Source organism: Cucurbita pepo, unplaced genomic scaffold, assembly GCF_057944985.1.
Source record: "Cucurbita pepo subsp. pepo isolate OVF unplaced genomic scaffold, ASM5794498v1 scafford_2, whole genome shotgun sequence".
NCBI classification, from domain to species: domain Eukaryota; kingdom Viridiplantae; phylum Streptophyta; class Magnoliopsida; order Cucurbitales; family Cucurbitaceae; genus Cucurbita; species Cucurbita pepo.
Genome location: NW_028257907.1, coordinates 749,688 through 771,818, shown reverse-complemented (window position 1 = coordinate 771,818; position 22,131 = coordinate 749,688). Strand labels below are relative to the sequence as shown.

General features: G+C 39.5%; 1 protein-coding gene and 1 non-coding gene across 2 annotated transcripts; one reads left to right on the top strand and one right to left on the bottom strand.

Annotated features, from left to right (window-relative positions):
• Positions 1–4,218: 4,218 nt before the first annotated feature.
• Positions 4,219–4,291, bottom strand: TRNAQ-UUG (transfer RNA glutamine (anticodon UUG)). Its single transcript has one exon. It is a non-coding gene; the product is annotated as a tRNA-Gln (tRNA).
• A 4,806-nt stretch (positions 4,292–9,097) lies between these two features.
• Positions 9,098–12,394, top strand: LOC147786317 (uncharacterized). Its single transcript, XM_087120865.1, has 2 exons — positions 9,098–11,562; positions 11,629–12,394. Exons 1-2 carry the CDS (start codon positions 9,098–9,100, stop codon positions 12,392–12,394), a joined length of 3,231 nt encoding a protein of 1,076 aa, XP_086976991.1.
• Positions 12,395–22,131: the final 9,737 nt, after the last annotated feature.

Here is a 22,131-nt window from a genome sequence, read left to right as displayed (position 1 = left end):
ACACGCTTGTAAATTAAATTATATCTACCACCTCTGAAATTTTCCACGGCAAACCTTCCAACAGCTTGCACTTCTTCATCATTGACATCCTTAATTGGAACTAGATTTTAAGGCAAATCTTCTCCACGACTCACTTTGGAACACTTTTATAGATAGTTTCAACAAACTTACTTTGCTCGTGAATACTTTGGAGTTCAATATTTATAGTTGGAGAACGCTATTCAAATTGATATGGTCGAATCTTACAACAAAGTCTAATTGAGCCTCCCTCTATTAGGAGATAGCTTCGAATCAAATTCTTTAGTTTGGACAATGGTTGCATTGTTTTAGTCAAACAACCAAGACTAATGTATTACCAATATATAAACATTTTGTACGTGTATTTTCTTACATATTAACAATTGTATACAAATAATAATTAAATTTATGAGTAGAAGTTTGGATGGAGTTTTATTAAATAGGTAATCTTAAATTATATCTAAAAATATATAAGATTTTTTTTTTCTTTTTATATACATTTAAGAGAACAAAACAAAGATTCAAAAAGATGTCATTCATGCCATGTTTTAATTTTTATTCTTTCTTATTTCTCAAAGATTAAAAAAAAAATTAAAAAATTATCCTCTCTCAAATATGGTTCGTTATTTGATTATTTTCTCTTGAGTGAATTTTAAGTGAAACACATTCTCTACCCAAGTAATTGCAAGCTTCACACTAAGAGGAATCAAAGTCCCAAGTATCAACGTCAATTTTTATTCTCCATCTCAACATAAATTAAACTTATTTTCGTCAAGATATCTATTTATAAAAGCAAAATATCTCAGGGTCACAAAAAAAAAAAAAAAAAAAAAAAAAAAAAAAAAAGAGATATAGATACTAGACATAAATATGATACCAAATAGATATGGTAACATGTCATTCTTAAAAAACTAGGACACCGATATGACAATGATACAATAATTAAAAAGAATACGAAATTAATATTAACTTAATCAACAAAAATTTGTATTTTTTTTTAAATTATAATCCAAATTAATAAAAAATACCATTGAACTTTGCAATTTATCTATAAAAAAATAATCATAATTATTTAAAAAAAAAATACGGTTGAATTTTCAAAAAAAAAAAAAAAAAAAAAAAAAAAAAAAAAACTTCAAAACTACTCTTTAACTGTCAAAAGTGTTTAAAAAAAGATAGATGGGGAGAAAATTGAAGGTTATTTTAGGGGAAGGTTTTCAAAATCAGTATAAGATCCAGAAAACATAACAAGAAGTAATATCCTAGCTTAAGGTCGTGATTAAGAACCTACTAGTAGGCTGCTTACTAAGTTTTACTCACTCCATGTTTATCATTTTTTTTCAAGTAACTAAGAGTTGGTCGTGGATGAGAGCGGACTTTGGAGTGTGGGCCATGGACTAAGCTATGTTTTTAATCTAGTATTTTTTGTTCTTCTTTTGAGTCTGCTTCTTATTTTGTGTTTGTAACGTGTATGTATATGTAACACCCCAAAAATGAAGGAAATTATCTCCCATAAGAATAAGCCACTCATGAAAGACCCAAAGGATAGAAAGGAAAAAAAATTAAAGGATTAAGCAAGAACAAAGGACTTGGTCAAGTCACTCGTGTACCCTAACAAGTGATTTCAAGGAGTTAAAGGCCTTTTGAAAAGGATTGGAAAGGAAAAAGTAAATCAAAAGGGCAAAAAAGTCATTTTATCAATTATCAAGAATCTTTCCGGATTTGTAATTCCTTATCTAGAAGGAATCTCAATATTCAAAAAAAGGGAAAAATGATAAAAAAAACGATGAGAAATTTGTAGAAAAATTATGGATTTTTCGAGAAAAATAATAATAAAATATTCGGAAAGTGGCAAATTACCAAAATACTCCTGGAAGAATGGATAATTACAGAAATGCCACTCTAATTAGAATAAGAGCATCTACCGTGACCATCCAAGCAAAATCTTTCAAACTCAAATCTCAATCGTCAGATCTCCTAAAAAATTTGATATGATCTAGAACGATCACGCACGGATCATCACATCCAACGACTAGTGTTCAAAGCCAAGGTCGGTAAGGCTATGATCGGAGTTGATATCTCCAAAAAATTATCCAGAAAGTTCGATCTCTAAATAACGAAGATTCTGGAGCTCTCAATGTCGGTTTAAGCTCCTCCTATAAAGTCTTAAGTAGGAGCAACAATACGAAATAAGAATCGAGAAAGGTCGATCCCCCAATCGAAGACAATAAACGTTTAGATTATGGGTCTCCTACTCTCAGATTTCTTCCAAATTCGAGAGCAATCCTCCACCATTTCTCTTCAAACTTATTCCTACCGTTTCTCAACAAGATTACCCACAAGTTCTATGAAGGAATAGAGTGCTGAAAGTGCCTAGAAACCATTCCCCCAATTCAAGAAAAACTTGAAAATCTAATCCGAGGATACATGATGATTCGTCGAGCAAGAATGATTCCAATCAGTTTCTGCACCTCCAAGGAATGCTTCCATAGAAGACCACGAAGAAAAATAAGCTCGAGAGCGTGCCAAATTGAAGGAAATAGGTTTCGAAATTAAATTGGGGATAAGAGTCAAAATTCCTATCTACGATCTCTTTTCCTTCCATTAAGGATTCCTCTAACTTCAGAGGAAGAAGTTGAGTAAACTTGATGAAGGAATCGAGAGCTGAAACGTCGTAGAATAAGCTACCCACGTGACCGAAAATCTGGCGTTTCGAGTGAGTTGCATACCGAGAACGATTTCTGGAAATTAAGGTCCTACACTCAAAGACGTTCCTCCAAACCAATTCCTTTAGCCTGAAGATAGGATATGGAAGAGGTTCAATGAAGAAATAGGGCCTTGAAACCCCTAGAATCGGCTACCCAATAAGAAATCCTTTGTTTTATCTCAAGCGATAAATCAGATTTTGGATGAACTTTGGTAGCGAATATCTTAGGCTACGATCCACGAGAAGTTATCAAATAAATCCCTCGTCCTTTCTTGTAACAACCATCTTTAAGTTTCACGAAGAAATCGAGGAGAGAAACGCTGTAATATGGCTGTACAGGCTGAGTTTCAGATGGCGGCGACGCGAAAAATGCGCATCTTCTTCCTATTCAGAGGAAGAAAACGATGATACGGCCAGTTCAACTGAACTGTCCAAGTCAACTCAAAATTTGACCTTTTCTCGGGTTTTCTCAGTAGATCTTATTTTATGAAATGTTGTATGAATCCTTATCCCGAGAGGTTATATAAGGTAATGAAGTTTGGGAGTTATTAGAAAACTGTAGTTAGCGAAACCAAGATATGGGAGAAAATGCTCATCACGATCCATATAACTTTACCTCCTAGGATAACTAAAGTGGTATCCCTGAAATAATAGATTCCCCAGATGTACTCTTGGTCTCTAATAGATACTACGTGCACAATATCATGCTGGGCTATTCCTAAGAACTTATAAGTTCCAAGCTTGACCCAAGACGTTATGCATAAACCTAGGATCACCAAGAATCCAAGAAAACACCTAGGTTAATGCAAACATCATGCTTAACAAGTTGCTAGGATCCATGCCTGAAGTAACCATTATCTCACTTCACGAAGTGTACCGCGAGGCCCCTATTTCTCTTTAGGTGGGATGCTATGGTATATGTACCATGAGCAGGATTCCATGATGAACTTATTATCTCCCTCACCTAAATGAGATTCCCTGCACCACGATTTGCTAGCAGGATGCCACGATTATGACAACGCCACCTATGCACTCATGGGGAGAAAATTAAGAGTTACTTCGGAAGAGTTTTCATGGTTAAAATACGATGCATGACATGACAACCTCTAAGGTTTAGTTCCTAAAAACGAAACAAGAAGTCATATCCTAGCTCAAGGCTTAGACATGCTCCAAATTACCAACTATTTTCTATAAGGTCTATTTTATATGACATGAGAATAAATTCAATTCAAGTTGGTTGGAGCAAGTTCGGAACCTAAAACTCATGCTAGTTATTATGGGTTCAAATGATTACGGAGGTCATGTTCATGAAGCCTTGGAAGGCATTGGAAGGCATGAAGCGGAGCAAGTTCGAAATAACTCAAGAAAGTTACACCTTATGCCTCAAGAAAATTTGTGTTTTCGCATCGAATGCTAGGTAACACCCTTTTGTTTTAAAATGTCTTGTGTTGTCGTTCCTTATTCTGTGTTTTCGCATCAAGGTCATTTCATAAAGGTCCTACTAGGAGTTGAATCTAGGTCGTTGGATTCAAAGTCCAAAGTGCTAACCACTGCACCATAGAATCCCTTATAAAAATTTATTTTGGAATGGTTTTCCTATTTTATGCAGATTCCACAAGAAGAGAGATCCTATCACGAGTCAAACTCAAGTTATTGGATTCAAAGTTCTAGAGCTGTTTTATCTAACTCGTTGTGATCTTGATCACCTTTAGAGTGGTTGCAGAAGTATCCCTCCAATGTTGATTGAAGCTCTTGGAGAACATGTAATTTTATATATTTCTTATAGTTAATTTATATATTGTTGTATATTACAAACAAATTGAAATAATACTTTACATCCCAGTCTTTCTTTCTTCCGTTCAAAACTTAACATGAAAACTATATTATTTCAATATTCACTCGAGAAACAACGGGTGAAAACTATATTATTTCAAACCCTCCATTATTGCTTCTACTTTGCGTGAAAATGCTTCCACTAAATCATGTTGCTAACTAGGTTGTTTGATTTGGTTCAATTCTTGGGTCCACTAGATTGAATGACTTAGCTCAATTAAACTCTTGATAATATAAAAATCATAAGTTTCTTAAATTACCTTAACTTAAAAGTTTAACCCCTAATTTTTTTTAGAATGTTTAGCTTTGTTTCTAGTTGATCTCTAAATGCTTAGAAGTATCTAATAAGACTTCTATTCAAGGAACTTCTCTCTATAAAAGATGTAAGACTTCAGGTTTATTATTAAGGAATTTCAAATGCGTGATTTGATATATCATAGAGGACAAAAATATTTATTTGTTTCAAATATCTTATGTTGACCATTCTTTTTTGTCAAGTATTTTGAATATTATCATTGTGAATTACTAATGGCATTAGATTGAATCTCATTAATAACAATATCCCAAAACTCAGGTAAAGATGACATCAAAATTAATACTTTAATTTCATCTTCAAAATTTATTTCCACTTGACTCGTTGACATGTAATCATAATAGTCACCCGTGCACAAATATTTACAACCTTAAAAGGTAGAAATTATAAGGAGTACAAGAGAAGAGTGCTTAAAATAGTTTCAAAATATAGAAAAAAAAAATAGTAGGAATTGGTCAAAGTCAACATCCATGGATCACTTATGGATCACTTATGGCACAGCACAACACAGATGAGGGTAACATTTTTTTTATTTCTCTACTATATTAGGCCCTTTGGTTTATTGGCCTTACAAGATGGAGACATGAAGTTTTCTATGTTTTAAATAAATTTGGTTTGATTGTTTTCGGGTTAGCATTGGTACCATCAAAACTTATTTATTTCTTTAAAATGTTCGAGTTTACAATTTACATGTTTTCATTTTTCTACTTTGTCTGCCTGCATTTAGAAATGAAGCAAAATTAGTCTGAGGGTTTTAGGCAGATTGTTATAATTCTAATTTTTAACTAAAAAAAAATAGTCTCGTTGTCACCCTTAAAACTACCCTATAGGTATAATCGACCTATTATCTGTTGGCTTTTTTTCCTTAATCTTTTGATGATAACAAACCTACCTTCAATTATTAACAATTCTCAGTATTTTTGTCCACAGTGTAAGGTTGGGAACAACGATTTCAACGTCTTTTTTTATTCACTCAAATTAGAGATAAAACGAAGAAGTTCCAGTCAAAACAAATACCCGACGTGATGATGTGGTGGCAAAATTGACACTATGGACCAATCAAATTCAAAACAAGATACCTGACGTGATGATATGGTGTAAAAATTGATGATGTGGTGACAAAATTGACATCATTAGACTAGCGGCAAAATTGACATCATAGACCAATCGAAGTATGACATTTATAAATTTGGTAGAGTAACAAGGTGGAGTTTTCAGTTACATTTATAAAAGTTTTCCATTACTTTTAAATTATAAAATCATTTCAATTACATTTATAAAAGTTTTTGGTTACCTTTTAAATGGCAAGAAATTATAAAAATTTCATTTACATTTATGAAAATTAGTTGTTACTTTTAAATGAAAAAAAAATTATAATGATTTTATTTATGCAAACCAGTTATTACTTTTAAATGGAAAGAAATTATAATGATTTCATTTAGTTTTCAAAAAGATAATTATTTGAATTACAAAATCATTTCAATTTCATTTAGATTTATAAAACTTTTAATTATTTTTAAAATGTTACTCACAGTTTTCATTTTCATTAACATTTTTTTTTTATAGTATTACATTTAAATATGTTATATATATATATATATATATATATATATATATATATATATATATATATATATATATATAATAAAAATGAATTTAAAATATTTTTAATATTTATTTAAAATAATGTATATATATATATATAAATGAAACATGTGGTCTATAATTTTTTATGATAAATTTAAAAATAAATAAATATTATTTTTCGTGTTGCACGTTTCGGTTCACGTTTTAGTGGTCCGTATCAATTCCTATTTTTACAACTTGATCGCTATTTAAACTCATCACCTCTTAGTATTTTTCACAGCACAACACACAGAACATTTGTTTCCTCGATCTAAATTTTTTTTAAAAAGCCTCCATTGTTGCTCCCTACAAAACTTCCAATTTTATTTTTTTAATCTTATTTCTGTGACAGATGTCTATTATTTAAGAGTGTTGTGGTGTGTTTCTATAAGATTTCAGACAATTGTACTGGTTTGATCCTAAGTCGTTGAAAGGATTGAGTTTGCTCTTGAACTCGTGAAAAGAGCGGTATACCGGTTTGATCCTGAGCCGTGGAAAGGATTGAGTTTGCTCTTGAACTCGTAAAAAGAGCGGTGTACCGGTTTGATCCTAATGCGTGGAAAGGATTGAGTTTTCTCTTGAACTCGTAAAAAGAGCGGTGTACCGGTTTGATCCTGAACCGTGGAAAGGATTGAGTTTGCTCTTGCAGTCGTAAAAAGAGCGGTGTAACGGTTGGGCTCTGATCCGAGGAAAGAGTCAGAAAGTTTTATTCAAAGTTTTATTCAAATTCCCACTATAAAACTATGGTGTTATATTTTCTAACCTTTTTCCTATTTAAGTTCTAAATTATTGTTAAGTTTTATTGCATGGTATCAAGTTTGATTGTTATTAAAAAAAAAATTAATAATTACATTGTTGAAACCCTATTCACCCCCTCTAGGGTTGTCATATCGATCCAACATTATCCTTCCACCAATAGGAGCAAAGGCAACGTTACTATGTGAAAGTTTCATGTCATTTATTCAACAATAAGGGTGTTAGCATGCATTTGGAAATGAACCCCATATTTAAAAAATTTAGATAAAATAGAAAAGAATTGTTATCTCAAAGACAATGATACTATGTGAAACTAGCCTCAAGATGCTTCCTTAACTCTTAGGGGCGGTAAACCAACGGTTCCTTCACCCAAGACCCATGGCCCAACTCCCAACATGGAAGGGATAATCTAGAGAATCATTCCAAGAACCCTAACGGATTGGTTACAAACTCACATTATCAAGCTCGACAACAAACAATGTCGCCGGCAAATTTAGGAAGACTACATGAAATTATGAATATATCAATGTAGGATTTTTTAATTTACCGATTTTTAAAATGTTAAATTATGTGAAATTACTGGCAAAGAAGAATATTCTAGAGAGCTATCCTTTTTATTTAAGATTTTGATATTTAAGAAAAGAGAAAATGAATAAAAATAGGAGACATTTTATAGATTTAGGAGGAGTAAGTGAAAACAAAAAGGAGTCATGACCCATTTTCGGTGGGTTCTCGAGGCACGGATTGCAAGTTAAAACAGGTTGAAAACAAAGTAAAATGTGGGTTCTCGAGGCACGGATTACAAGTTAAAACAGGTTGAAAAGAAAGTAAAATGTTTTCTCGAAATAAAAAAAGAATTAAAATATAATGAACATATATTTTTACATTATAGTCGAAATAGAGTTTATAGGTTCATAGTACAAAATAAGGGAAATGTTGAAAAAAATAATTTTAAAACATAAAAAATAGTTGGTGTTGTTTAATTGTAAGTTGGGCAACTACTTTTAGTTAAATGAAAGATATGGAAAACATGGAGTGAGTACAAAGTTGACTAATTGTAAGTTTTTAACCATGTTCATAGTGGGTGCTTGGATACCACACTCTTTTCTTAATGTACATGGAATCGGTAATTATTCTTATTTCTTTTTCCTTTAGACACTCGGTGGTCGGGAGTAAATCGAACAGTGTCTGTCCAAAATAAAAGGGCCCAACCAGATTTGAATTGGTGACCTCTTGATCTGCAATCAAATGCTCTACCACTGAGCTATGTGTCACGGTCATGCTCGTCCAGGGCATGTTGCCCATGGCCGCATGCCCATGACAAGCCAACCCTTGTCATGTCTTTTCATTCTAGTGTTTTTCCTTTTGTAATTCTAGGGCGTATGACGCCTCAAAAATATCATGTCTAGGCCTGCCAGACTTAAATGGCCCAGAATGTACTATAGGGGGATATGACTAGTTGTCAACTTCTCCCTACCCAAGGTTATATATGCTAAGCCGTTGTTATCTTTCTCTTGCTTGCTTATATAACGTCTCTTTCCAAAATCTCTCTTTCTAAAATCTCTCTCTCTCCTCGTTTTCTAAAACATTCTTTTAAAACCGAGGCTAGAGGCTCGATCGTACGTCGCTTGGCCGTAGGCGACGCAAGAACAAATTGGCTTAAGCTCACTTGTCGCTGGAAAGTGAGTGCCGCATAATCGCTAGTCAGCTGCCTTCGAAAGCGCGATTGTGTCAAGTGGTATCAGGCTTTGTTAGCTCCATAACGTCATAAAGATCGAGATCATGTCGACGTCAAGTTGACACCCAAAGCACAAGCTGACCGGCTTACGCTAATAGAGGAGGAAATGCTGTTCCTCAAAGAAGTCCCTGACACGCTCCGGTTCCTGGAAAAACGGGTGACCGAACTGAGCGAGAAAGTCGTAGAAGTCGATGCAATGGGCAACCGCCTGGATGGGTTGCCAATCGCAGAACTGATGTTTCGAGTGACCTCGCTCGAAGAAAGAGTTGCTCCTACGAGCAGCCCAAAACTGTCTGTTAGTCCGGATAGCTCTGTCGCACACAAAGAGGGACGTGGCGAAGAGTTCGACGTACTACAAAATACAATGATGAGTTTGTTCAATGGATTAGCCGATGAATTCAGAACAACAATCGATGACCTCCAAGACAGGATGGCCGCCATGAGCACTCGAATTGAAGTGACCATGAAGGCCGTGGAGGGCGTCACGGCTGGGCAAACTAATGCAGGATCCAACAAACTAAGGTTCCCAGACCCTAGAGCCTTCAAAGGGAATCGGGACGCCAAAGAGTTGGAAAACTTCATCTTTGATGTCGAACAGTACTTCAAGGCCACGACGGCTTGTACCAACGATAAGAAGGTGACCGTAGCCGCGATGTATCTCATAGACGACGCCAAACTGTGGTGGCGTACAAAGGTGCAAGACATCGAGGATGGATTGTGCACCATCGACTCATGGGAGGACCTCAAGAGAGAGTTGAGGGAACAATTCCTCCCCGAAAACGCAGGACATATAGCAATGGAGAAAATAGTAGCCCTGAAACACACAGGAAACATACGGGACTATGTTAGACAGTTCTCAACCCTGATGCTAGATATCAGGGGCACAGCAGAGAAGGACAAGGTGTTCTTCTTTATAAATGGGCTACAGCCATGGGCCAAGACAAAGATACATGAGAACAGGGTCCAAACCCTAGCTGCCGCAATGGCCTGCTCCGAGAGACTCGTAGACTGTGGGAATGAAGCAGGATCCCAAAGAAGAATGACACCGGCCCCAAACAATGGGGGCAAAACATACAGGCCACTAGGTCCTCGAGATGGAAGCCCCAACAGACCGAGCGGATGGACGGATAGACCTCCTCAGAACAACCAAGCGGGGACATCTCGAGGGCCTTACCATCAAAAGAACCACCCGACGACGCCTTTGCAATGCATACTGTGTAAAGGCCCCCACAAGGTATCCTACTGTCCTCATCGGGCCTCTCTCACTGCACTCCAAATGTCCATTCAAGAGAGCAATGAGGCAAGGGTCGAGACTATGCTAGACAAGAAAGAAGATCACGACAACCCCCGAATGGGCGCACTCAAATTCTTGTCAGCCCTCCAACGAAAAGTCGAACCGAAGGAGATAATAGAGAAAGGGCTCATGTTCGTAGAAGCAACCATAAATTCTCGACCGAGCAAGAGCACTCTGATAGACTCTGGAGCAACCCACAACTTCATTGCCGATCAAGAAGCCCGAAGATTGGGAGTCACCATAGGAAAGGACCCAGGGAAGATGAAAGCTGTCAACTCCGAGGCCTTGCCTATTGTCGGAGATTCCAAAGGAGTCCCCTTCAAAATAGGGGATTGGACTGGAGAGCTAGACCTTGTCATGGTTCGCATGGACGACTTCGACGTGGTACTTGGGATGGAGTTCCTCCTAGAACACAAGGTCATCCCAATGCCATTGGCCAAATGCTTGGTGATCACCGATCACAACCCCACAGTAATACCTGCAAGCATCAAGCAACCGGGTAATCTTCGAATGATCTCGGCCATACAGCTGAAAAGGGGACTCGTGCGAGAGGAACCTACATTCATGGCCATACCACTGATGGAAGAAGCAACCACCGAAGAGACTGTCCCAGAGGAAATCAAGGAAGTACTAAACAATTATACCGACATAATGCCAGAGAGTCTACCCCAAACACTACCACCTCGTCGAGGCATTGACCATGAAATCGAACTCCTCCCCGGGGTTAAACCGCCAGCAAAGAACGCATACCGGATGGCTCCGCCCGAGCTAGCCGAATTGAGGAAACAACTGGATGAGTTGCTGAAGGCGGGATTCATTTGCCCGACAAAGGCACCTTATGGAGCCCCCGTACTGTTCCAGAAGAAGAAGGATGGGACGTTGCGTCTGTGCATAAACTATAGAGCCTTAAACAAGGTGACTGTACGCAACAAATATCCTCTGCCAATAATATCCGACTTGTTCGACCAACTTCACGGGGCCAAGTACTTCACGAAGTTGGAGTTGCGATCAGGGTATTATCAAGTATGTATTGCCGAAGGGGACGAGCCCAAGACGATGTGCGTGACAAGATATGGGGCCTTTGAATTCCTGGTAATGCTCTTTGGCTTGACGAACGCCCCAGCTACTTTCTGCACGCTGATGAACCAGGTTTTCTACGAATACCTGGATCAGTTTGTCATAGTATACCTCGACGACATCGTTGTTTACAGCACAACCCTCGAGGAACACAAAGTGCACTTGAAGCTAGTGTTTGACAAGCTACGGCAGAACCAACTGTATGTGAATAAAGAGAAATGTGCCTTCGCACAAACATGCATCAACTTCCTTTGACATGTCTTCAGATGTGGACAAATTAGTATGGATAGCGACAAGATAAAAACTATCCAAGACTGGAAGGTTCCTACTTCCGTATCTGAGTTGCGGTCCTTCTTAGGATTAGCCAACTACTATAGGCGGTTCGTCGAAGGGTTTTCACGACGAGCCGCCCCATTGACAGAGCTGTTGAAGAAAGACCACCCTTGGTCGTGGTCGAATGATTGTCAAATGGCCTTTGAAAATCTGAAATCAACAATGACGAGGGGTCCTGTCCTCGGGTTGGTAGATGTCACAAAGCCATTTGAAATAGAAACCGATGCTTCCGACTTTGCTCTAGGTGGGGTCCTTATTCAAGAAGGCCACCCCATCGCTTATGAAAGTCGAAAGCTCAACGATGCCGAACGAAGATACACTATCTCCGAGAAAGAAATGCTGGCTGTAGTCCATTGCCTTCGAGTCTGGAGACAATATCCCTTGGGATCACAGTTCGTAGTGAAGACGGATAACAGCGCCACTTGCCACTTTTTTGATCAACCAAAATTAACAGCAAAACAAGCCCAGTGGCAGGAGTCGTTGGCCGAATTCGACTTCAAGTTCGAACACAAAGCAGGAAAGAGTAATCAAGCAGCCGACGCACTGAGTTGGAAGGGCGAACATGCGGCCCTGTGCATGTTAGCCCATATTCATTCAAGTAAGATCGATGGATCGATGCGCGACATCATCAAGGAACATTTACTCAAAGACCCATCGGCCAAAGTCGTCGTCGAACTAGCTAAAGCTGGAAAAACATGACAGTTTTGGGTTGAGGGACACCCTGGGTGGCAAAGAACGTACGCCCTAATAAAGAAGGGGTACTTCTGGCCAAACATGCGAGACGACATCATGCAATACACCAAGACGTGCCTCATCTGTCAACAAGACAAAGTCGAGAAAGCCAAAGTCTCTGGACTCTTGGAACCTCTACCCGTGCCGACAAGACCTTGGGAAAGTGTATCTCTGGACTTCATAACACACCTCCCAAAAGTCGGGGAATACGATGCCATCTTGGTTATTGTAGACCGATTCTCGAAATATGCGACATTCATCCCCACTCCAAAATTATGCTCGGCAGAACTCACGGCTCAACTGTTTTTCAAACACGTTGTAAAGCTATGGGGTATTCCGTCAAGCATCATCAGTGATAGAGATGGTAGATTCATTGGGACATTCTTGACTGAGTTATTCGCCTTCTTGGGAACAACCTTAAACATCTCCTCGAGTTATCACCCTCAAACCGATGGACAGACAGAACGGTTCAATTGCTTGCTTGAAGAATACTTACGTCACTTCGTCGACGCTCGCCAGAAGAACTGGATACAACTGTTAGATGTCGCCCAATTTTGCTTCAATTGCCAAACAAGCTCGTCTACAGGGAAGAGTCCCTTCGAAATTGTAAGTGGACGACAACCGGCCTTACCCCATATTATTGATCATCCTTATGCAGGGAAAAATCCTCAAGCTCACAACTTTACAAGATAATGGAAGCAGACGACAGATATAGCCCGGGAATATTTAGAGAAGGCTTCCAAGCATATGAAAAAATGGGCGGACAAGAAACGTCGCCCCCTTCAATTCCGAGCAGGAGATCAAGTTCTTATCAAGCTGAGACCAGAACAGATCAGATTTCGCAGCCGAAAGGACCAGAGACTAGTTCGAAAATATGAAGGCCCGGTTGAAGTCCTCAAAAAGATTGGGGCTACCTCCTACCGAGTTGCACTACCCGCATGGATGAAAATCCACCCAGTAATTCATGTGAGCAACTTGAAGCCCTATCACCCTGACCCAGACGACGACCAACGGAATGCAACCACAAGACCGAGCATCGATCTGAAGCAGAAAGAAACTAAAGAAGTAGAAGAGATCCTAGCCTACAGGGTTAGGAAGATAGGAAGACCTGTACGGACGATTCGTGAATTCCTTGTCAAATGGAAGAATCTCCCTACAGAGGAAACAAGCTGGGAACGCGCCGAAGATCTGAACTCCGCCGCTGTTAGATAAAACCTTTGTTTTTCCTTATTTAGATTCACACGTTTACATTTAATTCTCCGTTTGACCATTTGACAAACACGTCGAATGGATTAGCGAATTCTTAGACGGCAATTATCTAGGAAGTGGCACAGATTCAGTTGGTCACTCTCCACCCATTTTTAGGATAGGTTATATTTAAATAGGAAATCTGTTTAGAAGATTTCATAACCTGATTTTGAAGAGCAGTCAAACTTTCAGTCATTCTCTCTGTTATTTTACGCATTTTATTTTTCTTCCAACAACCTCCGACAATTTCCTCTCACCGAAAAGAAAGGATTTCCCTGGCCGATTATCGAAATCCAACAAGTGGTATCAGAGCCAAGTTGAAGCCATCGGTGTATATCATTGCGGAGGAGCCATCCTATCAACAATCAAGTTGAATAGCTCAAGTGGTTAGAGTGTCGACCTAACAACACACAGGTCTCAGGTTTGAGTAGAAGAAAATGTAAAGTGCGAAAATAAGCACATCGTGGGATCCTCCATCCCGAGCAGGCTCGCTCACTCCTCCACGCCGCCGCCAAGTGCCGGCATCTCCATCACCACCACGAAGAGGCCGACGTCGTGATGACGGGCGTCGAGGTGTCGTTGAGCGAGTGATCAGGGAGACAACGACTGCCGTCGTTCAGTATCTGACATTGACAAGATCCAACTATAACGAGTGGACCTTGTTGATGCGTGTCAACCTACAGGCGCAAGGGTTATGGCACGCTGTTGAGCCAGAGGAAGGAGAAACGATTGAGTATCGGGAGGATCGGCTGGCGTTCGCCGCCATATTATGATCTGTGCCCCCAGTGATGCTGGCATCTCTCTCCACCAAGCGCACCGCGCAATCGGCCTGGGAAGGAATTAAATCCCGTCGGGTCGGTGTACAGCGAGTGCGGGAATCCAACATTGAGCAGCTGCGGAAGGAGCTCTTGGAGATCCGCTTTAAGGACGGCGAATCCATCGATGATTTTTCAATGTGAATCACGGGGCTCGCCAACAGCATCACCACACTCGGTGGCAGCATCAGCGAGACAGAAATCGTGAAGAAGATGCTGCAGGTCATCCCCGATCACCTCGAGCAAGTTGCAATTTCAATCGAGACATTGCTTGACGTGAATGACCAAACGGCGGAAGAGGTGACCGGAAGACTGCGTAACGTCGAGCAGCGGAAGAAAAATACCATTTCAGCTATCGACAAGGAGGGTCGTCTACTCCTCACTGAGGAGGAATGGCTTGCACGCCTAAAGCTCCGTGACGACACCGGCGAGAGCAATGGGCCCTCCAGCCGCAAAGGCGGTAAGAAGCCGTGGAAATCTCGCCGGCGCATGCACGGGAAAGAGGCGGATCAAAAGAAGGAGGAGTCGACTGATGACGGGCCAATCCAGTGCTCGTACTGTGGGAAGAGAGGTCACCTGAGCAAGAATTGCTGGAGCAAGCTCAGGAACAAGGAGACGGCCGAAAAGGCCCATGTGGCTCAATCCGAGGAGGATGAGCCGGCCCTTTTCATGATGACTGCATCAGTCCTACCTGACGTCAAACCCGAGGAAGAGCTCCTCAAATCCACAGAGGTAATCGACGACGACATAACTGCTCCAGTGAGCGTCGAACCCGAGGAAGAGCTCCAACTGTGCATAACAAATGCACCGGCTGGGGAGCCAGACGACGGCATAACTGCTCCGGTGAGCGTCGAACCTGAGGAAGAGCTCCCCAAATCCACAGAGGTAATCGACGACGGCATAACTGCTCCGAGCGTCGAACCCGAGGAAGAGCTCCAACTGTGCATAACAAATGCACCGGCTGGGGAGCCAATTCGACTGAAGGAGGAGCGAGTGCTCGCTCAAATCGGTGAAAGAGGCGAGCAGCAAGAGCACCGGCGATGGGTCCTCGACACGGGGGCAACAAACCATATGACCGGGGCCAAGTCTGCGTTCTCCGAGCTTGACTCGGGGATTCGCGGGACGGTGAAATTCGGCGACGGCTCCGTCGTCGAGATCGAAGGGCACGGCACCATCCTATTCGTCGGCAAGGGAGGCGATCATCACAAGCTGACCGGCGTCTACTTCATCCCGAGACTCAAGGCTAATATTGTGAGCCTGGGTCAACTCGATAAGGCCGGCTGCCACATTTCCATCAAACGCGGGCTACTTAGGATCCGCGATGATCGACGACGGTTGCTCACGCAAGTTCGGTGCACGGCAAACTGCCTTTACATCCTAAAGCTAGAGATAGAGCAACCAGTCAACTTCTCGGCTAGGTACCGGAAGATGGAAGACCTATTAGGAAGAGGTGAACCACCTGGACTGGCGGCGCGCCAACTCGAAGAAGAGGCGACCGAACAAGACGTGGAGTTTGGAGGACATGCCGCCAGGGACACCGAGCAACCGGTCAACCTCTCGGCCAGGTACCGGAAGATGGAAGACCTATTAGGGAGAGGTGAACCACCTGGACTGGCGGCGCGCCAACTCGAAGAAGAGGCGGCCGAACAAGACGTGGAGTCTAGAGGACATGCCGCCAGGGACACCGAGCCATAGGGCTCAAAACGGAGTTCAAACGAAACGAAATAAGGCAGATATAACACAGGTTTTAGGAGGAGATTGTTAGATAAAACCTTTATTTTTCCTTATTTAGATTCACACGTTTACATTTAATTCTCCGTTTGACCATTTGACAAACACGTCGAATGGATTAGCGAATTCTTAGACGGCAATTATCTAGGAAGTGGCACAGATTCAGTTGGCCACTCTCCACCCATTTTTAGGATAGGTTACATTTAAATAGGAAATCTGTTTAGAAGATTTCATAACCTGATTTTGAAGAGCAGTCAAACTTTCAGTCTTTGTCTCTGTTATTTTACGCATTTTATTTTTCTTCCAACAACCTCCGACAATTTCCTCTCACCGAAAAGAAAGGATTTCCCTGGCCGATTATCGAAATCCAACAGCCGCCACCCACATCGCCAGGTTTGAAAGTAGTCGGTTGACGGGGTCATCAACCAATTAGGTGGGGGAGGATGTCACGGTCATGCTCGTCCAGGGCATGTTGCCCATGGCCGCATGCCCATGACAAGCCAACCCTTGTCATGTCTTTTCATTCTAGTGTTTTTCCTTTTGTAATTCTAGGGCGTATGACGCCTCAAAAATATCATGTCTAGGCCTGCCAGACATAAAATGGCCCAGAATGTACTATAGGGGGATATGACTAGTTGTCAGCTTCTCCCTACCCAAGGTTATATATGCTAAGCCGTTGTTATCTTTCTCTTGCTTTCTTATATAACGTCTCTTTCCAAAATCTCTCTTTCTAAAATCTCTCTCTCTCCTCGTTTTCTAAAACCTTCTTTTAAAACCGAGGCTAGAGGCTCGATTGTACGTCGCTTGGCCGTAGGCGACGCAAGAACAAATTGGCTTAAGCTCACTTGTCGCTGGAAAGTGAGTGCCACACAATCGCTAGTCCGCTGCCTTCGAAAGCGCGATTGTGTCACTATGGACCCATTTTGCATGATTTCAACTTTAGTGACTCCTTCTACAGAGTGTCAATCCAAAAGTGTAAAAAGTGTCTGTCCAAAATAAAAGGGCCCAACCAAGTTCAAACGGGTGACCGGTCAAATTCTCTACCACTGAGCCATGGATCCATTTTGTAGGATTTTAACCTTAGTGACCCCGTAGACATAGTGTCGGTCCAAAAAGTGTAACAAATTTCTATCCTAGATAGAAGGGCCCAACTAGGTTCGAATTGGTGACCTCTTGATCTGCAATTAAATGCTCTAACATTGAGCTATGGTCCCATTTTGTATGATCTCAACCTTAGTGACCCCTTCTACAGATGATCGGTCCAAAAGTGACCATACCGAATCGACTATGGACCAATTTTGTATAAATTGGTGGATTACCTATCGGGAATTAAACACAGGTCGTTAGATTCAAAGTCGAAAGTGCTAACCACTACACCATAGAACCACTCGTTAAACTTTATTTTGGCAGCGATTTTGATAAGCGTCAACAACGCTGGATTTTGCAAAGCTAGAGGTCGTAGTATGCTTACAGACTTTCACAAGGTGTTTTCAACTTCTTTTATAGGTAATTGAACTTTTGAGTCCATGCAAATGATTGGTTGGATTAGTATGAGTTTAAGAAGACAGAGGAGAGAAGAGAGACTTTGTTAGAAACTCACCCATAGGTAATCTCCCAAGATGTTTTCAACTTCTTTTATAGGTAGAATTTTAAAATCAAACCACAACAAAATTTACTTCTATCTAGCAGAATTATTTTTTGTTTGAAACAAGATTATAGATAAATTTAAAATCAAAGAAAACGGATCTGAGTTTGATATTATTTGATTTTGGGTATGGACACAACTAGCTGATTTCTTTTGATTACATTAATGAATGTATGTAGATGTTTAAAGTGTTGATCTTAATGGTTTTAGAAAATATCAACACATCATCAATATAAACTATCGAATTTTTTTGTGAGGATTGAAAATATCATTCATAATCTTCTGAAATTCGGATGGAGCGTTTTTTAGCCTAAATGACATGACGTTCCTCTCATATTTTCTAATTGGACATTAAATGCTATTTTATATTTGTCCTTTTAAGAATTAGAATTTTCTGAAATCCCAATTTCATGTTGAATTATATAAAAACATTTGACTCGAAATTCTTTTTATCAAATCATTTTTGTTTTGGATTGGATATCTTATTTATTCTAAAACCTTATTCAAAGGTTTGTAGTTAATTACTGGTATCAGAATTTCTGGTTTTTTTCACCATGTTGTTAACCTAAAATGTCAGAAATGACCACCTGCTCTTTGGAGACCTTATCAGTTTCCTCTACAAAATATCACCTAAAATGTCACAGTATTTAGTGTTTGATACTTTTTGACTTAACCCTAGGGTTCTATTTACGGTGAACTTGTGATTATTTTTGTCAAATTATATATTTGAATACCTAATACATTAAGATATAATATCTTATTTAAATAATATTAAAATGTGGTAGAATATCATAATATATGTTTAATTAATATGAATATCATTCAAATTTCAAATATATATTTTTATTTAATGTTTATGATACACATCAATTATTTTAATATTTAATATATCAAATACGTTTATATGTTTTGATATTATACTTCAAGACTATATGAACTTTCTCAGAGGACCTGAGAGTTACATCGGCCCACAATGCATCTCATGGACGATGCAAAACTATGGTGGCGCTTGAAGGTGAATTGTATGAAAAACTGGTCATGCACCAAAAAATTATGGGAAGACCAATGATGGAATTGAAGCAATCGACGCTCCCCTGTATGGGTTTCCAATCAAAGACCTAATGTTTGATGTTGACTCTTTTGAAGAAAGAGCCACGTGATCGAACAACAAGAAACGTGGCGGTATCTCTGAGAACTATATCACACACATAAAAAAAACGTGTCGAAGACATTACACAGAAAATCTGGCTTTCATCGAGGAGACCCCAGTTTGATTCTCGACAATGAAATTTTATTTTCTTATTTCTTTTTATTTTATAGTTTCATCTTTTGTCACCAATTATATTTAAACTTTACCTAGGTTTGAGAAGCACTATAATGGATGAGTTCAATAGTATCTTAAACTCAAAAGACTTTTATGAACTTAGATTTGAGAGGCACTATAATGGTCAAGTTCAATAGTAGCTTAGATTAAAAAGACTTTTATGAACTTTGAACCTTTAATAGTGTTATGTCATAGATATTTTGTTCAATTTCAACAAGTGAGGTTGAGGTTATTCAAATGGTTAATGTGATAATTCGGTCATTTTTAAGGTCTCTTTTGTTGAACGCCATCATGGCTGAGATGACTGAGATGAGCACATGAGTGAGTTTGACAAGGAGGGTCGTAGAGAACCACACCCCAAGCCAAGCTCATGTTGGGCTTAACAAACTGAAAATCCAAAAACACAAACCCTTAAATGGGAACCAGGATGCTAAGGAATTAAAAAAACTTTATTTTTGACGTTGAACACTACTTGAAGGTTACAGGAACTTGCTCATAGGACCTAAGAGTTACGTTGGCCACAATGCATCTCATGGACGGTAGCGCTCGAAGGTGGATGATATAAAAAATGGGTCATGCACCATAAACTCATGGGAAGACCGTTGATGGAATCGATGCAATCGACGCTCCCCTTGATGGGTTACCAATTAAAGACCTGACGTTTGATGTTGACTCTTTTGAAGAAAAAGCCACACGATCGAACACCTCAAAATGTCGTGGTAGCTCTAAGAACTCTATTATACGACCTGAGAGTTGAGGGCTACAGGAACTTTCTCATACGACCTGAGAGTTACATTAGCCACAATGCATCTCATGGACGATGCAAAACTATGGTAGTGCTCGAAGGTGAATGGTATAAAAAATGGGTCATGCACCATAAACTCATGGGAAGATCGTTGATGGAATCGATGCAATCGACGCTCCCCTGGATGGGTTGCCAATCAAAGACCTAACATTTGATATTGACTCTTTTGAAGAAAGAGCCACACAATCGAACAGCTCGAAACGTCGCGGTAGCCTTGAGAAATCTAACACACATAGGGAAGGACGTGTCGAAGAGTTAGACATTAAGCAAAAGATCATGCTAAAACTCTTCAGCGATCTGACAAAATACTTCAGGACATCTAAACCAAAAATCCATTGTTGTCCAGTGGTCAGGATATTTAGCTTTCACCCAGGAGACTTTGGTTCGATTCTCGGCAATGGAATGTTATTTTCTTATTTCATTTTATTTTACAGTTTCTATCTTAGACTAAAAAGACTTTTTATGAACTTCGTACCTTTGTCAGAGTTATGTTATAGATATTTTGTTCAATTTCAAATGGTTAATGCGATAATCCAGTCGTTTTCGAGGTCTCTCTTGTTGAACGACATCATGGTTGAGATGAGCAGGTGATTCAAATGGTTAATGCGATAATCCAGTCGTTTTCAAAGTCTCTCTTGTTGAACGACGTCATGGTTGAGATGAGAAGGTGATTCAAATGGTTAATGCGATAATCCAGTCGTTTTCGAGGTCTCTCTTGTTGAACGACGTTATGGTTGAGATGAGCACTCGAGTGAGTTTGACAAGTTGGGCTGTAGAGAACCACACCTCAAGCCAAGTTCATGTGGGCTTAACAAACTTAAAATCCAAGAACACAACCCCTTAAATGTAAACCGGGATGCTAAGGAATTAAAAAGCTTTATTTTTTACGTAGAACAATACTTGAAGGTTACTGTTACTTGCTCATAGGACCTAAGAGTTACGTTGGTCGCAATGCATCTCATGGATGATGCAAAACTATGGTGGCGCTCGAAGGTGAATGGTTTAAAAAATGGGTCATGCACCATAAACTCATGGCGCACGAAGGTGAATGGAATTGATGCAATCGACGCTCCTCTGGACGGGTTGCCAATCAAAGACCTGATGTTTGATGTTGACCCTTTTGAAGAAAGAGCCACACGATCGAAGTTTGATGTTGACCCTTTTGAAGAAAGAGCCACACGATCGAACAGCTCGAAACGTCGCGGTAATTCTGAGAACTCTATCACACACATGAAAGGACGTGTCGAAGAGTTAGACATTACCCAAAACATCATAGTAAAACTCTTGAGCGATTAGACAAAAGACTTTAGGACAACTACACAAAAAATTCATTGTTGTCCAACGGTTTGGATATTTGGCTTTCACCTAGGAGATTCTGGTTTGATTCTCTGAAATTGAATATTATTTTCTTATTTCTTTTTATTTTATAGTTTCATCTTTTATCACCAATTATATTTAAACTTTACCTCATTTTGAGAGGCACTTTAATGGTCAAGTTCAATATTATCGTAGATTAAAGACTTTTATGAACATCGTACTTATGTTAGTGTTATGTTATAGATATTTGTTTCAATTTCAACAAGTGGGGTTGAGGTGATTCAAATGGTTAATGCAATAATCCGGCTATTTTCGAGTCCGGCTATTTTCGAGGTCTCTCTTGTTGAACGCCATCATTGTTGAGATGAGCACCCAAATGAGTTTGACAAAGAGACTCGAATTTAAACTTTACCTACGTTTGAGAGGCACTATAATGGTCAAGTTCAATGGTATTTTAGATTAAAAAGACTTTGTTAGTGTTATGTTATAGACATTTGGTCAAGTTCAACAAGTGGGGTTGAGGTGATTCAAATGGTTAATGTAACTTTATTTGATTCAAATTGTTAATGTGATAATCCAGTTGAATAGTTACAGGTGCGGTGAACGTGGAGATTAAACACGTGACCTTCAAATCTTTAGTTTGACACTCTCCCAACTGAGCTATCCCTACTAACATTAAAAATAAAAATTCATAAGTAAAGCTATTTCCAATAATTCATTATATTCATAAGTAAAGCTATCCCCGCAATCATTAGATATGAAAATTCATCAGTAAAGATATTTTCGATTTCAAAAGTTTTCGCTGATTCATTGTGATTT

Bases quoted from the DNA above. Each gene is read 5' to 3' on its own strand.
- LOC147786317 (XM_087120865.1), top strand. From the start codon at position 9,098: ATGCTGTTCCTCAAAGAAGTCCCTGACACGCTCCGGTTCCTGGAAAAA. The intron at 11,563-11,628 runs GTATGTGAATAA...ACATGTCTTCAG, and splicing joins AAGCTACGGCAGAACCAACT to ATGTGGACAAATTAGTATGG.